This window comes from Rhinoderma darwinii, chromosome 8 (genome assembly GCF_050947455.1).
Source record: "Rhinoderma darwinii isolate aRhiDar2 chromosome 8, aRhiDar2.hap1, whole genome shotgun sequence".
Lineage (NCBI taxonomy): Eukaryota > Metazoa > Chordata > Amphibia > Anura > Rhinodermatidae > Rhinoderma > Rhinoderma darwinii.
Genome location: NC_134694.1, coordinates 104,506,166 through 104,533,366, shown reverse-complemented (window position 1 = coordinate 104,533,366; position 27,201 = coordinate 104,506,166). Strand labels below are relative to the sequence as shown.

General features: G+C 45.5%; 2 protein-coding genes and 1 long non-coding RNA gene across 4 annotated transcripts in view; 1 reads left to right on the top strand and 2 right to left on the bottom strand.

The window, feature by feature from the left end:
• Positions 1 to 1,155: 1,155 nt before the first annotated feature.
• Positions 1,156 to 17,247, bottom strand: BLVRB (biliverdin reductase B). The gene is made up of 5 exons (XM_075836097.1): positions 17,080 to 17,247; positions 8,053 to 8,214; positions 3,307 to 3,396; positions 2,118 to 2,249; positions 1,156 to 1,575 (listed from the first exon to the last, which is right to left on the bottom strand). The coding sequence occupies exons 1-5, from the start codon at positions 17,156 to 17,158 to the stop codon at positions 1,415 to 1,417; spliced, it is 624 nt and encodes a 207-aa protein (XP_075692212.1). The 5' UTR covers positions 17,159 to 17,247; the 3' UTR covers positions 1,156 to 1,414.
• Positions 17,248 to 19,835: 2,588 nt separating this feature from the next.
• On the bottom strand, positions 19,836 to 24,733 carry LOC142659698 (uncharacterized). Of its 2 annotated transcripts, none has more exons than XR_012850361.1 (3): positions 24,630 to 24,733; positions 20,957 to 21,105; positions 19,836 to 20,128 (listed from the first exon to the last, which is right to left on the bottom strand). It is a non-coding gene; the product is annotated as an uncharacterized LOC142659698 (long non-coding RNA). The 2 variants fall into 2 exon arrangements; XR_012850362.1 differs by having other exon boundaries at positions 19,836 to 20,081.
• A 100-nt stretch (positions 24,734 to 24,833) lies between these two features.
• The window catches only part of SPTBN4 (spectrin beta, non-erythrocytic 4), a 79,254-nt gene continuing 76,886 nt past the window's right edge, over positions 24,834 to 27,201 (top strand). The window contains exon 1 of the mRNA XM_075836096.1: positions 24,834 to 25,117. The gene's annotated coding sequence lies outside the window, so the exon portion shown is untranslated. The remainder of the gene's footprint in view (positions 25,118 to 27,201) is intronic.

Sequence of the window (27,201 nt, the reverse complement as noted above, 5' to 3'; positions counted from 1 at the left end):
TGGAGGCGAGAGGACAGTGCCATTATGGCACATGATTTATTAGCGAGGCAGAGGGTTAGAAAGGAGGGGGACTCAGAAGGATGGGGGGCTAGGAAATAATGCATTCCATCCTACAGGAACCAGAGGAAAGCACGATGGATGAGCAGAGAGGTGGGGAATACTGGAGTGAAAAAGGAGGGGGAGGCAGCGAAAGCATTTCCTGTGGAGTAATGAACCAGAGGAGTTGCTAGAATATTCAGTAATAATACACCCTGTTACCAGCCAGCGGAAGATACACACCCTGCACTATGCCACCAGGTACAACGTGTATCCCTCAGCAGCTGTGCCCAAGGATAATTACATGTACCATCTTTGTGGCACCAAACAGGGCCTATTTTAGGAATGTTTGATTTATTACATGTAGTCCTGAAAAATAGTCACTTCTTTTAAAAGGACTTCTCTCCTTGGCTGGAGACATGTATGATCAGTATCTGGTGCTGCGGAGACTAGGTGCTGGCCGTTTAGGCTTTATTCACACAGTGCAGTTTTGCTGATGCATACCTAGAATTTAAAGGGCACCCACAGCAAAGCCACCTAGTGGTCAGTAGAATGAACTGCAGCAATGCAAACAGCATCAGGACTGTTTTTTTAAAACAGAAAATAAAATAGCGATGTTCCTAGAATTGTTATTGTTGAAAACGGGAAATGTGAAGTTAATGCAGAAGAATCCCATAAAAATGCCTGGACCAATAGTGCCTGGAAATTGCAGCAGTCAATAAGGCAATGCGTAAACTAAATAAATAAATTAATAAATTCTATAAATAAATAGTAATATAATAAAAAGCCTTGAAACTTTCTAAAATATATGTATTTTTGGGTCTGTGTTGATTTTCAGTTTTTGGATTTAAAATAGAATGTTTCCATTCATTGACAGCAAAAAAAAAAAAAAAGTTTGAAAACGGTGAGGCAATAAGAATCCAAAGATTAGAAAGTTGCAAAAATTGTCAATATACATATTACGCTTTATATTTTTTTTACAGTCGAATTAAAAGCAGAGATAAGAATGTGGAGTTATTGCCCAGCTTTCCTAATTTATACCCAAGATGGCAGAATGGGGGAGGGGGTTGTTGGGGCATCAAACCACTAGGATCACTAGAGGAAAAAACAAAAACAGACTTATCCAGTGGAAAGATGTTTTTATTGTCAGTTTATAATCACATCCTAGGCAGTCATTAGGACCGGGCTAGAGGATATTAAATCTCAAATGTTAGTGGAAATGAAAATATTTGAGAGAAATGAACTTTCGCAGCAATATTAGGTTTCATTTGATAGAAAATGATATTGTTTCTAGTTACTTTATGTAACAATTTTTCAAAAAGAAGGACTGTACAGTAGCTAGGAATGTAACTACATCCCCCACCAGCAGAGGGAGCTGTTACGAGGCAGAGTAGTCCCGAGACAAGGTGACTTTTTTCCCATCATACTCTGATGTGTTCAGGCAGCGAAGGAAGAAGTGGCTAAGGTCATGGGTGGAGATGACATTCCCTCCGCGCTCGCCAACTTTCACGGTGTAATCGCCAGTGAGAGGCTTATCCGCTGCACAGGTAGAGAACATGGAGAGTAGGAGAGTTATATAAAAGGTTCAGACTGATGATAAAGGCATCACATTGCATATTGACAATCTACAGAGCCATAAAATCAGCTAAAATCTAAAGCCTAATCTCGCAGAGCACCTGCCCTACCCATCATGAATAAAAGACCATCCATCCATCCATTTCCCTGGGCACTGTAACAAAACAAACATAAGGTCTACAGTTCCTCTGTTGCGAACTGATGAGTCTCCAAACATCAAGACTTCCCATGATGTCTATTAAAAGGGACATCAGCGATCTGAAAGGACTTCACGTGACTGCAGTTTACATGGTCGCCCATTCATTGTAAGTGGTGCTGTGTAATACATATGTGGCTGCCTGCAGCTCCCCCTGGCATTAAAAACGGATCGCCGGGAGTAAGGACTATGATGACCAACTGGACGTCCCTGTACATGGAGCACTTGCTGAACATATAACTCGGATATCAATCACTTAGGGCATTCAGGACCTGAAGGTTTCAGAAAAAGCCCTAATGGTCCTGGTTACCTGCAATGTGGGGAGGAAGAACAGCCACATAGTCCAGGCCGGAGTCTTTCAGGACCTGGTACATCCGGATGTGGTCCTCAGTCACTGGCAGAAGGGTAGATGGTACTTTGGCGATATCCCACTGTAGGAAGGCTTGAACAGAGCAGACAAAGGAGATTATTGATGACCATGGCATTCGGGATGGCACTGATGTTTATTTATATATATTTTTTTTTTTTTTTTTTTTTTTAATTGTATCTGATCAGATGCCAACATTTTAATCCAATAATGTGAAATTATGTACAGGAAAATTATCTGATTGGTAACTAAATGAACTTCATCACCTTCTGGCCATGTTCACACATGAGGGATGAGGATTCAGGCGCAAATTTTGCATTTCAATCCTCATCAAATCCGCCGTCATTCTTCAACCAATGCAAGTGTATGGGGTTTTGGTAACCCTATTCAAATGCGTCGGAAAAAAGTCTGTGCAGAATAAGGAACGCGTTGCAGATTTTAAAATCCACGGCATGTCATGTTCATTATTGGAATCCACACGGAAAAAACATGGATTAGCTCCATTCCATCATAATGGGGTCAACCTGCGTGCGCATCCGCTGGCACATCTGCGGGAGCAATCAGAATTTCAGCCCCAGATTTCTGCTTCAGATGAACTCACAGCAGAATCGCACGGACAGCCAGCTGAATCGGCACCGTAAATACAGTATGGAGCGCGTTTTAAGGACCTCGACCGCCGGCCGTTTATATACAGCTGACGGTGGGGAACTAGATTTTTAAAAAAAAAAACAGTTCCAGAGCCCTTATATTCAATCCCTGGTTTCTAATTAGGACGATGGACGCTTCATGGGGGGCAGGGAGTGAAGACACTCAAATTCGTTACACAAGAAAAACTGGCCTTGTTGACCATAGCAACCAATCAGAGCACAGCTTTCACTTCTTCAACAACTCTTAAAAAATGTAAGCTTTACTGTGATTGGTTGCTATGGGTAAAGAGGACAGTTTGTCAGTTTTGATAAATAAGGACCATAATGGACACTCTTATGCGCCAATACAACATTTATATCCCAGCGCACATAGACATGCCAATGACCACCGATCAAATGACGCTTTAGTCATTGTTGGTTTCAGGATATGAAAAAAAAAAAACCTAAATGGAAAAAAAAACAAAGAACTAAATCACGGCACTTACAAGACATGCAGCCCACCACTTTTCGAACGCCATGCTTTTTCATTGCCTCTACAATATTTCGGGTTCCCTCTGACATCATTGTGGTTGGCCCTGTCAATGAATAAAATAATCAGTTATAGTAGAGGCAATAAGGTTGTGGGCCCCAATGCAAATCCGTAACAGGGCCCCCAACTATCACCGTCGTTTTTGGTACTGGTCTCCTCATTTGAGGCGGAGGGACCTTTTAGGTCTACTTCGGCTCCAGGGCCCCGCTGAGACCATTATAGCTACACCCCTGCGTTATCGCAGATTGTAGGGCTGGGGCCTTCATCTGTATTGAAAACAGAGGCTGTTCTGCTCCCAGTGACCTACTCGCCGTGCAAAGACCGTACAGTCACGTGTTACCCAGAATAAAATATTGTGGTTAATATATTGTGTCATCGTGTCATTGTTTTATCATGAGAAAAACATTACCCAAGATGAAGTAAAACAAAACAAAACACGAAGGCCAAATTTATAGGGATGTAATGCGGCTGCCTTTTTGCATCCATAATACGGCCACAAGCCCTGGACTAGTTAAAACGCTTGAACCATGGGGAATCCGGGCCTTGTAGTCGTATTATGGATGCTTAAATACTGCCGCATTGCGGTCATCTGAATGCAGCCTTAGGCTATACACATCGCTTACTGTATATACAGCTCAATACAGACAACACTGGTGCCAGTTTATCATTGTATTTAAAGGGGTTGTACCAGACTCAATTATCACCTATGCACAGGATAGGTGATATTTGTCCGATTGCTGGGGGTGCCAACCGATCTTATGAAGAGGGGTCCCAAACCACCTGCAACTCCTCACTGCACCCCTGCAGTAAATAGTAGATTAAATGAAGCGGAGGTCGAGCATGTGTCTGCCGCTCCATTCAATGTCAATTGGACAAACAAACAAACAGCTGAGCACTGTACTCGGCTGTTTCCTTCATTCCAATAGACTTTAAATGGAGCGGCAACGTGCATGCTCGACTGCCGTTCCTCTTAATGTCCTCCTTAACGCGGTCGAGGAGTCAGGAGGAAAGGGGGGTTTGGGACACCCATTCTCGTGATTGGTGAGGGTCGCAGCGGTGGGGCCCCCTGTGATCAGGCAATTATCACCTATCTTGTGGATAAGTGATCATAGTCTATTCTGGAACAACCCCTTTAAAACAGAATTTTGGTGTAGCTGCATTTATAAGGGGGCATTCCAGACAAATGTATCTGAAAATTAGGTGGGTGTTTCAAGTCAAGGAAGATGGCGATTTATTTACTAAGATTTTCTGCCAAAAGCGTTGGAAAACAATGCAGCATCCGACCTGGCACTCGGCATGATGAATCTGACGCATGCTGCACGGGTTTTGTATCCGCTAACACAATGCACCAGTACGAATAAATCTCCCCCTATATATGCACTTATATTTTATATGCAAGTTCAGTGTTGCCCTAGTATTGACTTTTATGAGAGAATACAGACCAAAATACTACTTAAAAAACACCGGCTTTAGCTTCATTTATGAACATTGACTTCCTAGTTGCCACCCTCCGAAAATAGGATTAATACGAACATTAAGATGTGAATGAATCCTTAGAATATATGCCATACGCTCCAATAGCAACTCGATAAAAAATATTAGTAACTAGTCGCTGCCTCCCCCTAGTGGACATTACTCAATATAACAAATTACACCATATATAAGCCGTATCTGAAGATAAATCTGGCAGTTCCCTAAAAGGAAGAATTGATCCTATCTACATTTTACAAACCCGTAACGACAGAGAAACATGAATGAACAGAAGTAAATCGTAGCCTTAACAGTAGTCAAATACATATATAAAAAAAAAAAAAAAAAAGTCATGATTATATAATCCCAGGGTTGATTCTCGTAGTGCACCACTAGTGGGCAGGCTGCGCACAACCTTGGACAAGACACGGTGACCTTTATACACATATTCTTCAATGTCGTCAATGACAAGACCTTTTTTTTCCTGTTGGGAAAGAAGTTTGGAAGCTTTAGCAAGTTTCTGCCGAGAGCAGATCAATGTGATCTCCTATGAGACATCTACAGTAATAGGACAGATGCCTTTACCATATGCACCAGAAGCATTTGCCTCGCCACTACAATAGCGGATCAGAACGCCACGATGAGCAGTGAACACGGCTCTATAGTCCCAAAAATGTGATGACCACAGAGACGGTCACTCAGCTTCTCCAATACAGAGGTCAATAGGAATGGAGAGCGCATGCTTGATCGCCACTACATACAAACTCCTCCATACCACGGTCGTATTCGTGTTGGGGAGGTAAAGACGGGGGTACTACACTATAGAGGTCAGATCCCTACTGATCTAACATTTATCAGTGGATAAGGGATTAACGTTATTGGTTAGGAACACACTAGGCGTAAACACTGGATTTCATTGCGGCAAATTCGCAGCGTATTGTAGTAGCAGCGTGGGCGAGATATGAACAGATCTCACCCACACAGCGGAAAACATCCACTGAAAAACGGGTTATAAATTGACCTGTTGTGCGGTTATTTAAGCCGTAGCATGTCAATTTATGCTGTGGATTCTTTGCTCTTCTGTTATGGGTTTTCCCGTTTGAATTCAGCGGGAGGTAAAACCTGCAACAAAGCGCAACCTATTGCAACTCTAGCGGTGGAAACACTGCAATTCTGCCATAAATAAAACGCTGTGCTAAGAGAGGGAGGCTTCGCCACGACTACGGCCGGGGTAAGTATAAACTTCCACAATTTGGTGCAAATTTTTTACGGAATTTCCTTTGGGTTCCGGAGCAGATATGCGGTGTAGTTTTATGCAGCGTATCCGCCTAGTGCGTTCCTATTTATACTGATATTAATCTTCATCGATTGTGCTGGCATAAAAATATAATTATTGGACGCACGATCGGTAATGTAATTGCTTCTTGTAGCGACATGGCTGCCTAGCACAGTTTTCACCAGAGAATTCGCTAGGCAACACGGACGCTCCTTGCCGGCTGAGAGGATTGTACTGATCGGTAAGTCAGCTCTACAATATGTATTTTCCATCGGATCATCGGCCACGGCGCGTGAAGGGGTTTTAAAGTGTTTTCTCATGAACACAATCCCTGTACATATGTCCTATTAGGTAAATGTCAGAGTGCGCTTCCACTCTGCTAGGTAAGAGCAGCTCCTGCAGTAGTCGGCCACTTATTTGGTCACTATGTAAACGTGTTTGAGAATGAGAATGGCTTTACTCCTAAGGGTAGGAACACACACAGCGTAAACACTGCCGATTTTCCGCAACAGATTAATTGCGGGATATCCGCAGTGTAATACAGTAGCAGCAGTGTGGGTGAGATTTCAACAAATTTCATCCCCACACTGCCGTAAATTTCCACCAAAAAAAACCTGCACATAAATGGACCTGCGGTGCGGTTACTTCAACCGCAACATGTCAATTATTTATGCGGATACGGAACCCTTCTGTTGCGGGTTTACCTATTGAATTCAATTGTGTGCTTAAACCCGCAACAAAGCGGTGTGTTGCGACGGAATCACAGCGATGCGCTGCAAAAATCGCAAGTAATAAAAAAGAAATAAAGTTATCCTTACCCAGAGTTTCAAGCTTCTTCAATCCGACTTCCCTGGATGACGTTGCAGGCCATGTGACCACTGCAGCCAATCACAGGCTGCAGCGTCACATGGCCTGCAACGTCATCCCAGGAGGCCGGACTACGCACCGAGAAGCGGGAGGGGGTAAGTATGGACTTTTTCTTTTTTTCCGGTGCCGCTTCGCAACGGAAATTCCGCCGGAAAAAGGCATCACATTGTGGTGACATTTTCCGGACGGCATTCCCTGTGGTGTTCAGGGCGGATACGCTGCACAGCTTAATGCAGTGTATCCGCACTGAACACGTGTGTGTTCCCAACCTAGAAGGGTTTTTCTCCTATTCAATATTTATAACCTATCTAAAGGATAGGTGATAAATATCTGATTGGTGGGGTCCGACCACTGGGATTCCCACTGATTCCAAGATGGGCTAACCCGGTCGTCCCTGTGCGCCCCATATGAACGGTCCCAGCGGTCGAACCCCCACCGATCAGATATTTATCATCTATCCTGTGGAAAGGTAATAAATATTGATTTTGGGAAAACCTTCACTATCTCCAGCAGCCCAATAAAAATGAAAGGAGCGGTGGCCGAGAATGTGCAGTACCGCTTCATTCATATGGGGAACACAGGGACAGCCTGTTCTAAGGAACGGTAGGAGTCCCAGCGGTTGGACCCCCACTGATCAGATAATAATCACCTATCGTCTGGATAGGTGATAAATATATTGATGATTGGAAAACCCCTTTAACGGCTATGTAAACCTTGAAACACTTTTAATAAAACTATGTATTATGGTGTTTAATACAACTGTTGAATTAGTTTTTATTTTAAAAAAAACACAACTTTTTGACATGCAGCTTCTATGTATTCTGGATACATAGAAGCAGTATCTTGCACTGAAACCCAAATCCGTCAGGTCGGTGTCAGCGGGTCCTGCGTGTTTCTGACATGCAGAATCCACCTGTTAGGGTTTACATAGCCTTTGAGAACTTATAATCTACTACTTCTGAACAACATTAAGGGATTATTTATATCGCTCCATCATCTAGCGCTTGTAACGCAATATAAAACAGGTGATGAATACAATGTACAACAAAATATACAGAATATAAGGAGAAGAGAATTAAAGTTCATTACCGAGGTCTGTCCTGGTCCCCAGGACAATAATAACAGCGTCCTGTCCCTCCACGGCCTTCGAGACATCCGCCTTATTCAGCACGTCTCCAACAACGACCCGTCCAGGCTTCTCGTCAGCGGGGAGGGAAGCCGGGTCCCTCACCAGGACAGTCACATTGTATCCTGCAGACAAGATGGGACTTTTATTCATCTACTAGTTATAGAAATTACGACAGAGACCTCCCCCACAAACAAAGGTTAGGAGATACTCCGATATTCCTTTCATGAGATGGAGGGATAGATAGATAGATAGATAGATAGATAGATAGATAGATAAGAGACCGATATCGGATGGATAAGAGACCGATATTGATACAGCTTAACTTTGGATTATATTTGTGACTCCTTAAATTACTGTATTTAGGTTTATTTCACCCCAACTATGCCCCCTTTATAATGCTTTCCGTGAGGATTTACGGAAATGGAATAAGCTCCATCTATCATGGATAGGACTAATACAGACCAATAAAATGCTGGTATTACCACGTCTGCTCTCGCAGTTTAGGACTTTGCCTATACCTATACCGCTATCTGACCTCCACTCTTTACAGGAGGTACATTTTTGCGGTCGTTGGGCCATAATCAATAGAACGATTAGGTTTCTGCTTAAACTGTTGGGTGGCCTTTCGGTCCCAAACATGGTTAAGGGGTTATCCCAACGTAGACATTTATGGCATATCCATAGGATATGTCATAAATAGCAGATAGATGCGGGTCCAAGATCTGGGACCAACATCTAAATCGAGGATGGGAGTCTCCAGACCCCGATTTTCGCCTGGTGCGGAACTGCTTGTTTGTTTGTTTCCGTAACAACCCATTCTGTTCAATGGGAGTTACGAAAAAAGCTGAGCAAGCGCTGCTCAGCTGTTTCCGTAAGTCCCATCGAACAGAACGGAGAAAGCAGAGCGCACGCGCGACCGTCTCTCCACCAGTCCCCATTGAACTAATTGGGGAAGACTAGAAACAAATACGCAACCATCCTGTAGCATAAATTGACACGCTGTGGATTAAAAACTCAGCACTGAAGGTCAATTACTGCATGGCGATTTTGTGCAGCGTGCAGATGAGATTGGTTATCTCTCATTCACTTTGCCGCTACTGTATTACGCTGCATATTTTCCGCCTGCAAATCCAGACGTAAAATCCACAGCAATTCCACTACATGCCTAAGGGTATGTCCACACGTAGCGTAATTACTGCAGATTTTCCGCAATGTATCTGCAGCACAATACAGTAGCAGCAGAGTGGATGAGATTTGAACAAATCCCATGCACACGCTGCAGAAAAAAACAGCCGAAAAAACGCTCAGGAATTCACCTGCGGTGCAGCTTTTTTAATCCGCAGCCTGTCAATTCATGTTTCGGAATCGCTGCTTTTCTGTTGCAGATTTTCACTTTTTGAATACAATGGGGATGTAAATAGCAGATGTTGCGATTTTTGCGGCGGAAAAGCTGTGATTCCGCCGCAAAAATTAAAGAGATTATATTTACCCAGATCTCTCTGCTTCTGCATCCAGCCCGGCCAATCATAGGCTGCAGCGGTCACATGAGATGAAACGCCATTCAAGGAGGCCGGGCTGCAGGACAGAGGGGTGCGTCGCCATCACTACGGGTAAGTATAACTTTTTTAAAACCTGTTTTTCGCCACCGACATTCTGCCCGAAAAACTACACCACAATTTGGTGCGATTTTTCAGCAGGAGCTCCCTGCGGGCACCAGGGCGGATAAGCTTTGTAGTTTTATGCAACGTATCCGGCCTGTGTAAACATAGCCGTGTAGTAATATTTGCACGTATTACTTATGAAGAAGTGAAGCATTGAAATACTTGTGTGTGCCGTGCACTATTATTATGTGGATTTTGTTTGTAGGTGTAAGGGTATGTTCAGACGGCCTGTTTTCAGATGTAATTCGGGCGTTTTACGCCTCGAATTACGCCTGAAAAGACGGCTCCATTACGCCTACAAACATCTGCCCTTTGCTTGCAATGGGTTTTACGATGTTCTGTGCGGACAAATGGCGCGTAAAAATACGCCAGCGTCAAAGAAGTGCATGTCTTTGGAGCCGTTTTTCATTGACTCCATTGAAAAACAGCTCCAATTACGTCCGTAATGGACGCCGCGAAAAACGCGAGTACTTGCAAAAACGTCTGAAATTCAGGAGCTGTTTTCGCCTGAAAACAGCTCCGTAATTTCAGATGTAATCTGTTAAAACGTGTGAACGTACCCTAACTTGAGGGACCGCGGCTTTATGCACCGGACTTCTAGTGATTTACCTGGTCGCTGGTTATTGATATTTGAATGCTACACATTTACACCAATCATTTGCACCTGAAAATTCAGACAATTTTAATAAATTTGGTGCATTTCAAGGCTCTTCGTCACACCATTTTTTCTAGACATTTCAAAACTGTCAAAACTAAAAACTGCATAAAACGCATAATACATTTGGCGCATGCCTCTTGTGACCGAATTCTGGTGCAGTAAATCTCCCTCACTGTTTTTTTTGGAAGTAAATGGTTAATGCTCAGCAGGTTTTAGAGAGGGAGGGACACAAAAATTGGCTTATCACCGTCAAACACTCACAATGACTCAGCACAGAATTTACACAGGCTGCATGTTCACTATGGGAGGAATAATTAGCAACGGCCTTTTATACGCCAGGCTTAATATAAAGGAAGCTGCGCCAAATTTATTAAGAAGCGCTGAAGTCGATCTGTGCTGAAATTTACGCCAGTTTTCGGGCATAAATTGTAGTAAATTTATCGGGAATTGGTGGCCCTGCCCCTTTTATTATGCCACATTCACTTTTCAAAAGAGCGGAGAAGCCTGCGTAAAAAAAGTTGCACTTTTTTTTAGGCAAAAAGCAACTTTTCTACACCAGCGGACTTCATAAATTCCCTCTATGTTCATCCAGAAACATTTCCAGACAAAACCTATTGCTTCATAGAACATGTAACTTATACAGCTTGGGACACCTGTGTATATAGAATTTCTGTAATACATGTATATAGGTAGTAACACCCGACATACACAAGATGGGGTTCAGCCGACCTTCCCATAAACATGCACCCTAGTCTCAGCCAAACCAGTATGTTTAATTTCATAAAGAGGGAGACAAGCGGCTACCAGACACTTCTGGCAGCAGCTTATCTCCGAGTGGTACAAAGGCAAGTTACCTACGACATTCCATCCTGCAAAGTCCAAAATAAAAAGAAATACCAACGTTAATGTTTTTTTAACATTGTGTCCTATGGGTGACGTATGCCAGCGTATGCAATTCGTCACAGGCATCCGTTAAAAGTTGTGCGCTTTCAATAGCTTTTATGACGTATCTGTTAAACGTTCCAAAACCCCATCCACATGCAGTGGAAAAAATCCACACGGAAATCAGAGCATGCCGTATATTTTCAAATCCCCAGCATGCTCATTGTTGCGCGGGTAAGCCGTGTATTTTCATAGTAGATTTCAATGCATAGGGTGAAAATCCACAAAAAAATACACATGTATAGTATGCGTACTTTGCCATGGATTTATCATGGGATTCCCACGAATTTGTGGCAAAATCCATGGCAGAAATTATCTACCACGTCTAGCCTCACCATTAGGCGGACCATAGATATTTGATTTTCGTTGGTGGATCACATCTATTTTGACAGTATCTGTTCACCATCGAATGTCTATGGATCCTGGCAGGTTCTTCACAAATGGCTGCTCAAACACAGGATGGATTTTTTTTCCAGGCAAATTCTTTAATTTTCCCTCAATATAAGCGGCGCCAGAGGTGTTTGGCAACCACTTATCTCCCAATACTGTATTGAAATGACGTATATGTTCGGCTGAGCAGAATGTGAATGTTAATTGGGAAACTGATTGATATCAGGGGGTTGAATGATCTATGACAAGGCAACCTTATGGTAAATTCACACGTAGCGGTTGAGTTGCGATGAAAAAACTGCATTAAAAAATGCATCTAAAAATACACAGCCTGTTCTCCTGCATTTTTTATGCAGTTCAGCGTAATGCAGTGAAACACAGGCTTCATCTGTAAAAAAAGAATTTTGTGAGGCCAAAAACCGTGGCAATTTGTAGTATAACCACGTGTGGCTCTTGCCTCTATATTTAAGGGCACCCTTACAGGGTCTTTCTTGGATTTATCATTGTATAATGAAAAGTTCTGCAACTTTCTGATAAAATTTGTATTTCAATTCTTTGCCATTTTCAAGATCTCTATTTGCAGGCAGCGAATGAGAACCTGTACAGACCTCATTTATGTAAACCTGCTCTTATAAGAATCCCGTATCTAGGAATAAACACAACTGTATTATGGAGCAGAAGTGAAATAACAGATTTCTTGGCACATCTAGACATTTTCTGCCATTCTTATGTAACATGTTATTACTTGCTCAGCTTTGTGTCAGGATAAAACCAGCTAGTATAATAGTATAATGGGCTCTGCATATGCCGTGTTATACCACATTGCAGGATCTGCAGTATTTTGAGGTGTATAGATCTGCACAGGAAATACTAGATTCTATATACACTATACAACTTATATACCGTACTGTATACGTGTTTACTTTGTTACACAGATTTAAGACTGTAATTATCTGTTGTATAGCAGAGTATATCAGCTTATGTATCCGCTGTACAGCACAGTGTATATACATGTTATACTGTGATTGGTAGTGCACAGTGCATACAGGTATCACACTGTAGAGTGCAGAAAATTGCTTATATAGGTACCATGCTGCATTTTACACAGCAGTGTATATTGGTGTGTAATGTGCAGTGCATATAGGTGGCACGCTGTGTACTGCGCAGTGCGTGTAGGGGTCACACTGTGTACTGTGCAGTGCGTGTAGGGGTCACGCTGTGTACTGTGCAGTGCGTGTAGGGGGTCACGCTGTGCAGTGGGTATAGGCGGTGCGCTGTGCAGTGGATATAGGCGTCACGCTGTGCAGTGGATATAGGTGTCACGCTGTGCAGTGGATATAGGCGTCACGCTGTGTACGGTGCAGTGGGTATAGGTGTCGCTCTGTGGGCTGAGCAGTGGGTATAGGCGTCACGCTGTGTACTGTGTAGTGGGTATAGCCGTCACACTGTGCAGCGGGCGTAGGCGTCACGCTGTGTGCTGTGCAGTGGGTATAGGTGTCGCGCTGTGTGCTGTGCAGTGGCTATAGGCGTCACGCTGTGTGCTGTGCAGTGAGTATAGGCGTCACGCTGTGTGCTGTGCAGTGAGTATAGGCGTCACGCTGTGTGCTGTGCAGTGAGTATAGGCATCACGCTGTGTGCTGTGCAGTGAGTATAGGCGTCACGCTGTGTGCTGTGCAGTGAGTATAGGCGTCACGCTGTGTGCTGTGCAGTGAGTATAGGCTTCACGCTGTGTGCTGTGCAGTGGGTATAGGCGTCACGCTGTGTGCTGTGCAGTGGGTATAGGCGTCACGCTGTGTGCTGTGCAGTGGGTATAGGCGTCGCGCTGTGTGCTGTGCAGTGGGTATAGGCGTCGCGCTGTGTACTGTGCAGTGGGTATAGGCGTCGCGCTGTGTACTGTGCAGTGGGTATAGGCGTCGCGCTGTGTACTGTGCAGTGGGTATAGGCGTCTCGCTGTGTACTGTGCAGTGGGTATAGGCGTCACGCTGTGTGCTGTGCAGTGGCTATAGGCGTCGCGCTGTGTGCTGTGCACTGGGTATAGGTGTCGCGCTGTGTGCTGTGCAGTGGGTATAGGCATCACGCTGTGTGCTGTGCAGTGGGTATAGGCGTCACGCTGTGTCCTGTGCAGTGGGTATAGGCGTCACGCTGTGTCCTGTGCAGTGGGTATAGGCGTCACGCTGTGTCCTGTGCAGTGGGTATAGGCGTCACGCTGTGTCCTGTGCAGTGGGTATAGGCGTCACGCTGTGTCCTGTGCAGTGGGTATAGGCGTCACGCTGTGTCCTGTGCAGTGGGTATAGGCGTCACGCTGTGTCCTGTGCAGTGGGTATAGGCGTCACGCTGTGTCCTGTGCAGTGGGTATAGGCGTCACGCTGTGTCCTGTGCAGTGGGTATAGGCGTCACGCTGTGTACTGTGCACTGGGTATAGGCGTCACGCTGTGTCCTGTGCAGTGGGTATAGGCGTCACGCTGTGTACTGTGCAGTGGGTATAGGCATCACGCTGTGTCCTGTGCAGTGGGTATAGGCGTCACGCTGTGTGCTGTGCAGTGGCTATAGGCGTCACGCTGTGTGCTGTGCAGTGAGTATAGGCGTCACGCTGTGTGCTGTGCAGTGAGTATAGGCGTCACGCTGTGTGCTGTGCAGTGGGTATAGGCTTCACGCTGTGTGCTGTGCAGTGGGTATAGGCGTCACGCTGTGTGCTGTGCAGTGGGTATAGGCGTCACGCTGTGTGCTGTGCAGTGGGTATAGGCGTCACGCTGTGTGCTGTGCAGTGGGTATAGGCGTCACGCTGTGTGCTGTGCAGTGGGTATAGGCGTCACGCTGTGTGCTGTGCAGTGGGTATAGGCGTCACGTTGTGTGCTGTGCATTGGGTATAGGTGTCGCGCTGTGTACTGTGCAGTGGGTATAGGCGTCACGCTGTGTGCTGTGCAGTGGGTATAGGCGTCACGCTGTGTGCTGTGCAGTAAGTATAGGCGTCACGCTGTGTGCTGTGCAGTGGGTATAGGCGTCACGCTGTGGGCTGTGCAGTGGCTATAGGCGTCACGCTGTGTGCTGTGCAGTGGCTATAGGCGTCGCGCTGTGGGTATAGGTGTCGCGCTGTGTACTGTGCAGTGGGTATAGGCGTCACGCTGTGTGCTGTGCAGTGGGTATAGGCGTCACGCTGTGTGCTGTGCAGTGGGTATAGGCGTCACGCTGTGTCCTGTGCAGTGGGTATAGGCGTCACGCTGTGTGCTGTGCAGTGGGTATAGGCGTCACGCTGTGTGCTGTGCAGTGGGTATAGGCGTCACGCTGTGTGCTGTGCAGTGGGTATAGGCGTCACGCTGTGTGCTGTGCAGTGGGTATAGGCGTCACGCTGTGTGCTGTGCAGTGGGTATAGGCGTCACGCTGTGTGCTGTGCAGTGGGTATAGGCGTCACGCTGTGTGCTGTGCAGTGGGTATAGGCGTCACGTTGTGTGCTGTGCATTGGGTATAGGTGTCGCGCTGTGTACTGTGCAGTGGGTATAGGCGTCACGCTGTGTGCTGTGCAGTGGGTATAGGCGTCACGCTGTGTGCTGTGCAGTAAGTATAGGCGTCACGCTGTGTGCTGTGCAGTGGGTATAGGCGTCACGCTGTGGGCTGTGCAGTGGCTATAGGCGTCACGCTGTGTGCTGTGCAGTGGCTATAGGCGTCGCGCTGTGTGCTGTGGGTATAGGTGTCGCGCTGTGTACTGTGCAGTGGGTATAGGCGTCACGCTGTGTGCTGTGCAGTGGGTATAGGCGTCACGCTGTGTGCTGTGCAGTGGGTATAGGCGTCACGCTGTGTCCTGTGCAGTGGGTATAGGCGTCACGCTGTGTGCTGTGCAGTGGGTATAGGCGTCACGCTGTGTGCTGTGCAGTGGGTATAGGTGTCACGCTGTGTGCTGTGCAGTGGGTATAGGCGTCACGCTGTGTGCTGTGCAGTGGGTATAGGCGTCACGCTGTGTGCTGTGCAGTGGGTATAGGCGTCACGCTGTGTCCTGTGCAGTGGGTATAGGCGTCACGCTGTGTGCTGTGCAGTGGGTATAGGCGTCACGCTGTGTACTGTGCAGTGGGTATAGGCGTCGCGCTGTGTACTGTGCAGTGGGTATAGGCGTCGCGCTGTGTACTGTGCAGTGGGTATAGGCGTCGTGCTGTGTACTGTGCAGTGGGTATAGGCGTCACGCTGTGTCCTGTGCAGTGGGTATAGGCGTCACGCTGTGTACTGTGCAGTGGGTATAGGCGTCGTGCTGTGTACTGTGCAGTGGGTATAGGCGTCACGCTGTGTCCTGTGCAGTGGGTATAGGCGTCACGCTGTGTACTGTGCAGTGGGTATAGGCATCGCGCTGTGTCCTGTGCAGTGGGTATAGGTGTCGCGCTGTGTACTGTGCAGTGGGTATAGGTGTCGCGCTGTGTACTGTGCAGTGGGTATAGGCGTCGCGCTGTGTACTGTGCAGTGGGTATAGGCGTCACGCTGTGTACTGTGCAGTGGGTATAGGCGTCGCGCTGTGTACTGTGCAGTGGGTATAGGCGTCACGCTGTGTGCTGTGCAGTGGCTATAGGCGTCGCGCTGTGTGCATAGGTGTCGCGCTGTGTACTGTGCAGTGGGTATAGGCGTCACGCTGTGTCCTGTGCAGTGGGTATAGGCGTCACGCTGTGTCCTGTGCAGTGGGTATAGGCGTCACGCTGTGTCCTGTGCAGTGGGTATAGGCGTCACGCTGTGTCCTGTGCAGTGGGTATAGGCGTCACGCTGTGTCCTGTGCAGTGGGTATAGGCGTCACGCTGTGTCCTGTGCAGTGGGTATAGGCGTGACGCTGTGTCCTGTGCAGTGGGTATAGGCGTCACGCTGTGTCCTGTGCAGTGGGTATAGGCGTCACGCTGTGTCCTGTGCAGTAGGTATAGGCGTCACGCTGTGTAATGTGCAGTGGGTATAGGCATCACGCTGTGTCCTGTGCAGTGGGTATAGGCGTCACGCTGTGTAATGTGCAGTGGGTATAGGCGTCACGCTGTGTACTGTGCAGTGGGTATAGGCGTCACGCTGTGTACTGTGCAGTGGGTATAGGCGTCACGCTGTGTACTGTGCAGTGGGTATAGGTGTCACGCTGTGTACTGTGCAGTGGGTATAGGCGTCACGCTGTGTACTGTGCAGTGGGTATAGGTGTCACGCTGTGTGCTGTGCAGTGGGTATAGGCGTCGCGCTGTGTACTGTGCAGTGGGTATAGGTGTCACGCTGTGTGCTGTGCAGTGGATATAGGTGTCACGCTGTGTACTGTGCAGTGGGTATAGGGGTCACGCTGTGTCCTGTGCAGTAGATATAGACGTCATTCTATGTAGCAAGAATGTCTTTACCTGCATCTAATGCTTGTGCCAGGGTCACTTTCCCGGTCATTCCCGTGGCTCCGAAGATGACAATATTTTTGGGTGCCATGGTGATAAATAGAACTTGCACCCTCTCCCGGAATTTTATAGCACCCTGGCCACACAGCCTGGCTACACCCCGCCCCCTGGTGGGAGGGGCCTCAAGCTTAACCCTTTCACTGCTGTTGAGCTAGGAATATATACTTGTCTCTCTGGATGACATCCCCAGTAAGTTCTCTATTCACTACAGAATATTATACAGGGCGCTTGTATCCTGCTGTGGGTGCCTGCAGGGTCGAGCTGCAAATATCACATCCCTGCAGGCAGAGGCCGAACATGATACTTCTGGGCTCCTATGTAAAATTATAGGAGAACCCCAACTATCACATACCATATAGTACTAGTGTCCTCTTATGTGGCAGAGGGGCTGTTTGCTTGCCCTCCTTAATAGTGAATGACTATCTCTGCATTTACTTCCTCCAGAGCTTCTCTCCTTGCAGGAGCGTACATTATATATATATTTACATGCATACATGTGGGGCTTGTGAGAGGTTGTTTGTAGCGGGAATAAACACAAAACATGGGAGCGGGGCATAGACCCTGACGTCTCTGTCTTTGGTGAAGAGAACTGTGCAATTGTCCTGAACTGGAACCTAACTTTATTACTATTCCTAAATATAATAGGTCATTTTTGTCTTCAGGGAGTGCACACAATCTTATGTCTGTTGGAATCATCAGACGACGCCAGCAGATTCTCTGTTGTGTTAAGAAAAGATAAGCGGCACCTGAAGTGTTTGCCTTCTCCTTCCATAGAATGACATGCATGTTCAGTAAATTATTGGGGAGTCGAAGTGGGGGGGGGGGGGGGGTTATAACGGCCAAATCACTTTAGTCTGGCAGTTATCTAATGTCTATGGCTAAATTTATATTCAATAAGGCAACCAAACCTGGGGAGTCAGTCATTTAAAAGCTATGGATACCTTTGGGGGCTTTTTTTTTAAATGAAATATTTGTAATTTTACATAAAAATAACTTTTGTAAATTGCTGTCATTAAAAAACGCTTTACCGTTTTGCTTCTATGCATCACAGTACATAGAAGCTGCAGAATCCCGTTCGCAGTCGTATTCGCCAGAGCGCTGTTCTCTTGGCACATAGTACAGCAGCTCCTGTCTTCTTCTGAGCTCAATTCTAATCAAGTCAAAGGAGTCGGGTGAGAACGGGATCCAGCAGCTTCTATGTACTGTGTTATATAAAAGGGTGACACTTTTTTTAATAAAAGCAAAATACAAAAGTTATTTTTAGCTAAAAATACATGGATTAAAAAGATTTAAAAAAAAACAACCCAAAGGTGTCCGTAGTCTTTAAAGGGTTATTTCCATCGAATAAAGTGATAGCATATTCGCTAGTATGACATCACTTTATGATTGGTGGGGGTCCGACCTCTGGGACCGATCCTAAGAATGAAGGGACTGCAGCGCTAATTTTGTGATTTTTCTTTCACAGTGGCGCCCGACTACCTGCATGGAACTACAGAATGGCCATATGAATGGGGCCGGCAGTAGTTTCTTGCACAGACCAGTGGCTCGGAGCGCTGCTGTGCAGAAAAAACTTAGTAGGGGGATGCAGTGGTAAATCAGCGTTGCGGCACGTTCATTCTAAGGATCAGTGGGGTCCCAGAGGTCAGACCTTCACTGATTATAAAGTCCTGTACCTTCACTTTAGGGTTTAGTAAACTACATTTACTTCTGTTGCACTTTACTATTGTTGCACAAGAAAGTAGAAACCCTGTTAAGTGAAAAAAACAAAACAGGAAATGGTGGCTGCTGGGAGCCGTTGGCACGTGAGATAAAGTGGATGAAGAGTTTTAAATCTTAAAGAGGCTCTGTCACCAGATTTTGCAACCCCTATCTGCTATTGCAGCAGATCGGCGCTGCAATGTAGATTACAGTAACGTTTTTATTTTTAAAAAACGAGCATTTTTGGCCAAGTTATGACCATTTTTGTAGTTATGCAAATGAGGCTTGCAAAAGTCCAAGTGGGCGTGTTTAAAAGTAAAAGTCCAAGTGGGCGTGTATTATGTGCGTACATCGGGGCGTTTTTACTACTTTTACTAGCTGGGCGCTCTGACGAGAAGTATCATCCACTTCTCTTCACAACGCCCAGCTTCTGCCAGATCACGCAGTGACGTCACTCACAGGTCCTGCATCGTGTCAGACGAGCGAGTACACATTGGCACCAGAGGCTACAGTTGATTCTGCAGCAGCATCAGCGTTTGCAGGTAAGTAGCTACATCGACTTACCTGCTAACGCCGATGATGCTGCAGAATCAACTGAAGCCTCTGGTGCCGATGTGTCCTCGCTCGTCTGACACGATGCAGGACCTGTGAGTGACGTCACAGCGTGATCTGGCAGAAGCTGGGCGTTCTGAAGAGAAGTGGATGATACTTCACGTCAGAACGCCCAGCTAGTAAAAGTATTAAAAACGCCCCGATGTACGCACATAATACACGCCCACTTGGACTTTTACTTTAAACACGCCCACTTGGACTTTTGCAAGCCTCATTTGCATAACTACAAAAATGGTCATAACTTGGCCAAAAATGCTCGTTTTTTAAAAATAAAAACGTTACTGTAATCTACATTGCAGCGCCTATCTGCTGCAATAGCAGATAGGGGTTGCAAAATCTGGTGACAGAGCCTTTTTAAATGCCAAACAGAGCACCCCAGCAATACAAAGGTACCTGAATAGTCCATACAGCGGCCAAGGCTTAGCACAGATGGAGGTGGGTGCAGCAGGTTACGCCAGATGTGGCAGATGACAGCAGGTGCAGCACGTTGCGCCAGACATGGCGAATCACACTGGACGTGGAAGATGGCACTGGACGTGGCAGATTACAGCAGGTGTAGCACGTTGCGCCAGACGTGGCAGATCACACTGGACGTGGAAGATGGCACTGGACGTGGCAGATAACACAGGACGTGGCAAACGACACTGGACGTGGCAAACGACAGCAGGTTCAGTAGGGCACGACTCCAACACTAAGGATCAGAAACGAGAACACAGCACGGGATACAGGATACGGGTAACAAGGAAGGGGAAAACACTAAGGGACCATTTGCAAGACAGACTTGGGATACACTAACAACGGTCAGATGAGGATCAGAAGGGCAGGGCCCTTCTTATAGTCCAGGAAATAATGTGTAGTTGATGATGATGATTGTTCACATGTGCGCGCACGCTGGCCCTTTATGACCGGGCACGAGCGTGCGCGCGCATCCTACGGGACACAGCGGATCGGAGCAGAAGTGAGCGCTGGCGTCTCCTAGGAAGGAGATGCGAGCCAGCACTCACTGACCCATGGCTGCGGGCGTCGGGAGGTGAGTAAACACGACGGCCCATGGCCATGGACGCTATGTAACATATAATTATCTTCTTAGTCGGCTCTGTACCTTTAGTATTCCGTTTTTTATTGTTCCCGAGCCGTATGTTAATGAGCATAAAAGCGTCATATCTTCATTCCTCAAGCCTTTCTGAGTTAACCCCGCCTCCTTACTTTTGATTGACAGCTCCTCGCCTCCCCCCCAGCACACACAAAATCCCACGCTTACGCATCGAGGTCCTGCTCTGGTGAGTGCTCACAACGGGACACGAAAGCAGCGCGTGCGCAGTAACTAGATTTGAGGCCTGGACGAAGCAGGGAAGGGGTGTTGGACCATACATGTTGGGCGCATGCGCGCTATCTCAGACGAGATTTCGGCATTAAGGGTGGGCCAATTTTCGGCGGTGGGCGGGCATAAGAGAGGAAATAACGAGACTGTCGGATTATTATCATAAAAGGCGCAAAATGTTTGCAGACCGTTACTTACCGTTGGAGAAGTCCATTAGAGGGGATAACGGCAATAAACTTTTGACAGCAGCGGCCAGCAAGGGGCGAGTAGAGTTCAATAGGTGAAATGCTGGTGACAGGTTCCCTTTAAAACGAAATTGAACTCAATTTGCAAGGCAAATTCTGGGTCTGGGAATGGGAAGAGGGGGGTGAGGTGGTCAGCAAAATTACACTGAATTGTCTTCTTCACTGTGGATTTTAAATGGCATCTGTCACTAGAATAGACTTTACGGGATATGCTATAAATGCCTAAAACACTTCATCCGGAGTGCAGCCGTCTATGAACCTCAGTAAATCTTAAAAGACCATGACTGTATCTTAAAATTAATTTATTGAATCACGTACGTGTTTTGACTCTGAACGGGGGTCTTTGTCAGGTATATTTGTACACAGATATGGATACAGTATACAATACCAGAATTTAGCTCCAGCATCTTGTAGATCCCTATTTTAAAGGGGCTTGTCCCAGTGACAGAGGCCCTTTAACTGCAGCTGAACGATGACAGAAACCATAGTTGGTACTGAAGATTTGCTTACATTCACTGATTTTCAAGACTCTGCTGCAGAACTGCAGATACATCCAATTTTTTAGGGTATGTTCACACAGCATAGGTTTGTCATAGGCAAATCCACCGTAGATTTTTTTAGAGAATCCGCGACAGCAGCTCAAAATTCTGCCGCAGATTGGCCAGCGGTTCTGCACGCAGATAAGCTGCATTGTAATTTAAAGGGGCTATGCCAACAATAAACACGTTGCCGATGTTAAAATCCGCAGAGCGTTCATTATTCTGTATGGATATTCTTCTAAGCATTTGAGTAGAGTATAAAATACCCCGTTAACATGCATTACATGTAGGTGAAGAAGTCGCCCCTAAATCCTGGCAGAATCCAGAACGTATGAACATGACCTTAAACCACCTCCCCTGCCTGCCCACCTCTCCTACAACTACTCCCTCCTCTACCTTCTCTTCCTATCCCACCCCCTTCAGACATCACGACGCTGCCAGCCATGTGGCCAACGCCTTGTTCTCTACACTCAACCTCAACTCCATTCTTCTAATTGCCCTAAACAGACATACCGGGGGCCATAAGACCTGATCACAGGGTCTCCAAACTTATAGGCTATGTACATCTCTGAATTTAAGAATGTCTATCAGTGTTTTTGGTGCAACTTTCTAAATACTTTTTACTAACAATTATTTTTACTTTTTGAGATACAGTTGCATACAGAGCAGGTGTATCTAGCGCTTAAACCTGTATCCGTCAGGTCAGCGGGACTGACGGGTTCAGTGACGGCGGGTCCTGCATGGATCGAGGTGTTATCGATCACATGTAAGTTCATAACTTAGATGTGATAGATTACAAGTGGATCCTGCGTGTCAGAGGACACATGACCCGCTCACATTGAACCTGTCAGGTCCGCGGGACTGACGGATTCAGGTCTTAGCTCACAATACAGCTGCTCTGTATACAGATTACAAAAGCAGCTGTATCTCAAAAAGTAAAACTAATTCTTAATAAAAACTAATTATAAAGTGACACCAAACGTACTGATAAACAGTCTTTTATATATATATATGCCTTTCAAAGGTGTACATAGCCTTTAAAGGATGGAATTCTTCCTGTCCCCACTAGGGGGAGCTCACAGCATAGGAATTTATTAGACTCTGTTCACATCTTCACTGGATCTGTTGCCGATTCCGTTGGAAATTGCTGGACAAAATTTTGCAGGAAGAAAGAAATTTCTAAAACACTATCGATGAGAGCTAGGACATTTTGAGCTCTTTATAAAAAAATAAAAATTAGAGCTCCGACCTTAAATAAATTGGTCAAGAATTCTTATAAAGTATAACTAAATGTTCAACAAACTTCTGACATGTCATAGTGACATGTCAGAAGTTTTGATTGGTGGAGGTCCGAGTACTGAGACCCCCACCGATCCCTAAAATGAAGCGGCGGAAGCGTTCATGTGAGCGCTGAGCCGCTTAGTTTGTTTTTCTCGGAAAACACATGTACCGGCGGAACTGGCTCAATAGAAAGTCTATGAGCCCGTACACCGCTACATCGGCTTTCCGGAAAAAGCTGAATAGAAACGAAGCGGCTGATTACTCACACGAGCGCTTCTGCCGCTTTATTCTAGCGATTGGTGGGGGTCTCAGTGCTCGGACCCCCACCAATCAAAACTTCTGACACGTCATTATAACATGTCAGAAGTTTGAACGTTTCGTCACCTTTTAAATTATTATAGGTTCACTTGCCCAAGACCGCCACTAATTCCTGCACTAAACAATATAATTATATAATATAATCCCAATAAATGGTTGTGTTAACCACTAAAGCCCCATAGACCTCCACGAACCCATAACCACCATGTATAATGTATATCAATATTAACCCCTGCTTCACCTTAGACCACCAGAGATATTAACCGCTTCCCGCCGCAGCCATTTTTCAGATTTTTTTTTCTTCCCCACCTTCCAAGAGCCATGACTTTTTTTAATTTTTCCGTTGATATTGCTTGTTTTTTTACAGGACGAGTTGTAGAAATTATTTGTTTTTTTTAATAGAAAAAAACCAGCGACTCCTCAAGTGTATTTGGGGTTTCGTTTCTACAGCGTTCACCGTCCGGTAAAAACGGCACGTTAACTTTATTCTGCGGATCAATACGATTACGGTGGTACCAAATTTATATAATTTTTTTAAATGTTTTTCTACTTTTACAAGGACAAAACTAATTGATCAAAATAAAATTTGCGTTTTCTCGCTATATTCTGAGACACAGAACTTTCTGTCGATTTGAGCGGTGTGAGAGCTTATTTTTTTTGCCAGCTGTAGTTTCTAGGGGTACAATTTTGGGGTACATTAAACTTTTTGATCGCTTTTTATTCCATTTTGTGTGGCAGATGAAGTGACCAAAGAAAAGTGATTCTGGCGTTTATACTTTTATTTTCTACGGCGTTCACCGTGTGGGTTAAATAATGATATATTGTAATAGTTTGGACTTTTACGGATGCGGCGATACCAGTTATATTATTTACATTTTTTACACTGTGTTCGGGGAAAAATAATTTTTTTTGAACTTTTAATATTTTTATAGATATTAAAAAAAAATGTATTTAACTTTCTTTACTACATGACCTGCGGGGTTATCCGGGACTTTTCAAAATGGGCAGCAGGGCAGGGGGTAAAATAATAAACTAGGAGATACTCATCCCCTGACCCAAAACCCCCCCCAGCGCTGAGATCACATGCGGCTTCAGCCAATCGCTGGCCCTTGGCGTTGATATTACCATGAATGGCACATGACCGCGGAGGTGGATAACTGGCGGGTATGCCATACCCTGCTGCAGATTTTGAAAATTCCCAATAACCCCTTTAACCTCATAACCGCCAGGAGTATGACGGGAACACTATCACTAACCCCTGAAAACCACCCCATGTAAACGTATGCTGGCGTTTATGTAGAAGGTTGGCGCAGTCCGGCAGCATTTTATGGGCTCTGTTTTGCATTTGGAAACCCTCCTTTAAAAAACCTGCCATCAAACTAAATCATGGACCTTGGATAGTCCTTTGGGACCATGTTATCACCCCAACATGTCATGCTAATGTGTAAATGCTGATTGCATAAATTATAGATATAGAGGATATCTCACAGCACCAGTTTCTTCTCTGAGGGGAACTAGAAGTCGCAGCAAACACGCATCTCTCCTGCAAAAACTGCGAGTTCCAGCGCGCATGCGTAACTCTCTCCTTCCCGGTCACACAAAGGTCTCACGATCAGTAACTACGCATGCGTAAATCTTCAGTCTCAGCTTATTGTATTCAGATGCATTTGCTGCGGGTTCCGGCTGTCTTTAATGCGCCTGCGCAGCCTTTTGGCTTTCTTCAAGCGCCCCCTGCAGGAACTCACCGACGCTTACTGCGCAGGCGCAGCCGACTGGTCCATGAGATGATTCTCTGAAAGGGATTCTGCTGCATCCTCCTCTCCCTGTGATTATTATCTGCAACTGCTGCACACCGGGGTCCAGGGCCTGGCAAGAGGGCCCGGGGGTCCAATGACCTCTGCATTACAGCACAGCATTGTACTGCCCAGGGGACCAGAAGAAAGTGTGTGACATTGTATGGCCTTACCATGGTGAAGGTAGGAAGGACCATGCCCCCTGCTTGTTGGGGTACAGCTGTATTTATAAGGGGGTTGTCTCCTGAGAGATAAGGCAGATAGATCTTTATAGTGGTAGATAGAATAATTTGCAAGTAATTATACCAGTTATTATTGAGATCTATCTATCACATATCTATCTATCTATCTATCTATCTATCTATCTCTCTCTCTCTCTCTCTATGTATATATATATATAGTTATATATATTTATTTATAGTATGTGTGTTATATATGTGTGTGTGTGTGTGTGTGTGTGTGTGTATATATATATACTTACTCAGGATCTTCTGGTTGTAGTTGCCCATCATGCCAATATATGATGCCAATGTCCACACATATACCCATGCCACTTGAATGGATCCAAATTCAATCTTCAAAAGCAAATATTTACTTACAGGACATGCAATACCTATAACCATACGTTTACTGGTCAGTACCTACAGAGTGGGGGTAGTAGTTCTGCTCATTGGTGTGCGCATTGACTATTGGAAACATTATATCCAGTAAACGGAGAAGGACTATACACCTGGGACAGGGATGAGATGAGAATTACATAGAACTATACTGTGTCAGACAAGTGACGCGGATCATGACCACCATAATCCGCATACAGGACGATAGAAGTCGTAGTAGTGTAGAGCTGGAGCAGGGTTTATGCACCACTATCCCTTCTGAGTGACACCACTGGGCCTCCGTAGCAGCCTGGAGATCTGGCGGGGTCACCCAGCAGCCATTGCTCAGTTGCTTAGCAGCAGCGGCGGCTTGATCGTATCGAGCGTTAGAATGGGAACGGTTGGGTCAGACCACCGGCGATTAGACATTTAAGTCATATGTAATTTATATGCTGTCAAAACTTATGGTGGGGAAATCCCTTTAAAAACGATTCAGCTGGAAAATTGTGTTATATAGTGAAGTGTTCCCATAAATGTATCAAACTTTTCTGCCCCATGCACGCCACCGTATGCCTGGCATACTAATGTTATAAGTTGAAAGCAATCGTTTTGCCACTATAGACCCACAGTATTGATACGAGCGCTAACTATTGTCCAGATTATCTTTGTGTTTAGCTTTGCGTTATGTTGTGTTCATCTCTAAAAGATAAATCCAGTGGAAATGATTCAGTATGTTATAGGTGCATGTGAAAAGATGAAACGGGTAAAGCCTCGGACCACCGCTGATTTCCTGGTTTAAACCCCTTTGGCACTGCGCAGAGATTTCTATTACTTTACGTCTCGTTTACGTCTGTCTTTAATAGGAAAAACCCTTTAAATGATGGAGAAGAAGAGGTCGGCGATGCCCAAAGTAATCCAATGATCACCCCTATAGACCCCTATAGAGTCCCCCACCATTCTAGAAATCAGTGGTGCTCCGACTTCCCCGATACGACCTTCTCACGCATATCTATGACCTATGAGAAGATTATTCCCTTCTAACCAGGCCTGTACCTCATCCAATCATATTGAGAACATATATAAAATCTTTTGCAAAGTAAAAACTGCCATTGCCCATAGATTGCCCATCAATCATATTCCTTTTGTGTTTCCTTGGCACTAGTTTTTACACATGATGCCCGCTATGCTTTGCAGCCACTACAGATGTTTCTGTTGATTTACAAGCCTTCCATATAAACAGGTGCACTTTTGCATGTTGGCACAGCTGACGCTGCAGTGTGCCCGCCTGTTTACTGTTTGCTTGCCATATGGGTGGGGGGAGGCTGCAGAGATCAGGACTTTTCAGACGTGATCCTGCAGCATTAATAGAATAGTCCTAATACCTGATTTACACTCCTGTAATTCCTCTTAGACTTAGGGAGAATCTGTCTCAGATGCCCTAATAACATTGTGGGTACAATAGCACCCTCTATGCAACCCCCTGAGCTCCTGTTCTGAGAAGGGGGATACAGGGATGTACTCACTGTATATAAAACATGTCCGACCCTGTTGCTTAGCCGGTAATGTGATCACTCTCAACCAATCAATCAAGAGGGATGCACTATTTTATGCAATACAAGGGTCCAGGGTAGGGGGCTGTAACTTAAAGATCTCTGCCTATTTTTTGAATAC

Excerpts from the sequence above, each read along its gene's own strand:
- BLVRB (XM_075836097.1), bottom strand. The coding sequence starts at position 17,158 with ATGGCACCCAAAAATATTGTCATCTTCGGAGCCACGGGAATGACCGGG. Across the intron at positions 2,250-3,306 it reads AGTGGTGGGCTGCATGTCTT|CCTTCCTACAGTGGGATATC; the intron begins GTAAGTGCCGTG and ends GCTCTGTTCAAG. Across the intron at positions 1,576-2,117 it reads TCTTCCTCCCCACATTGCAG|CGGATAAGCCTCTCACTGGC; the intron begins GTAACCAGGACC and ends CTACCTGTGCAG.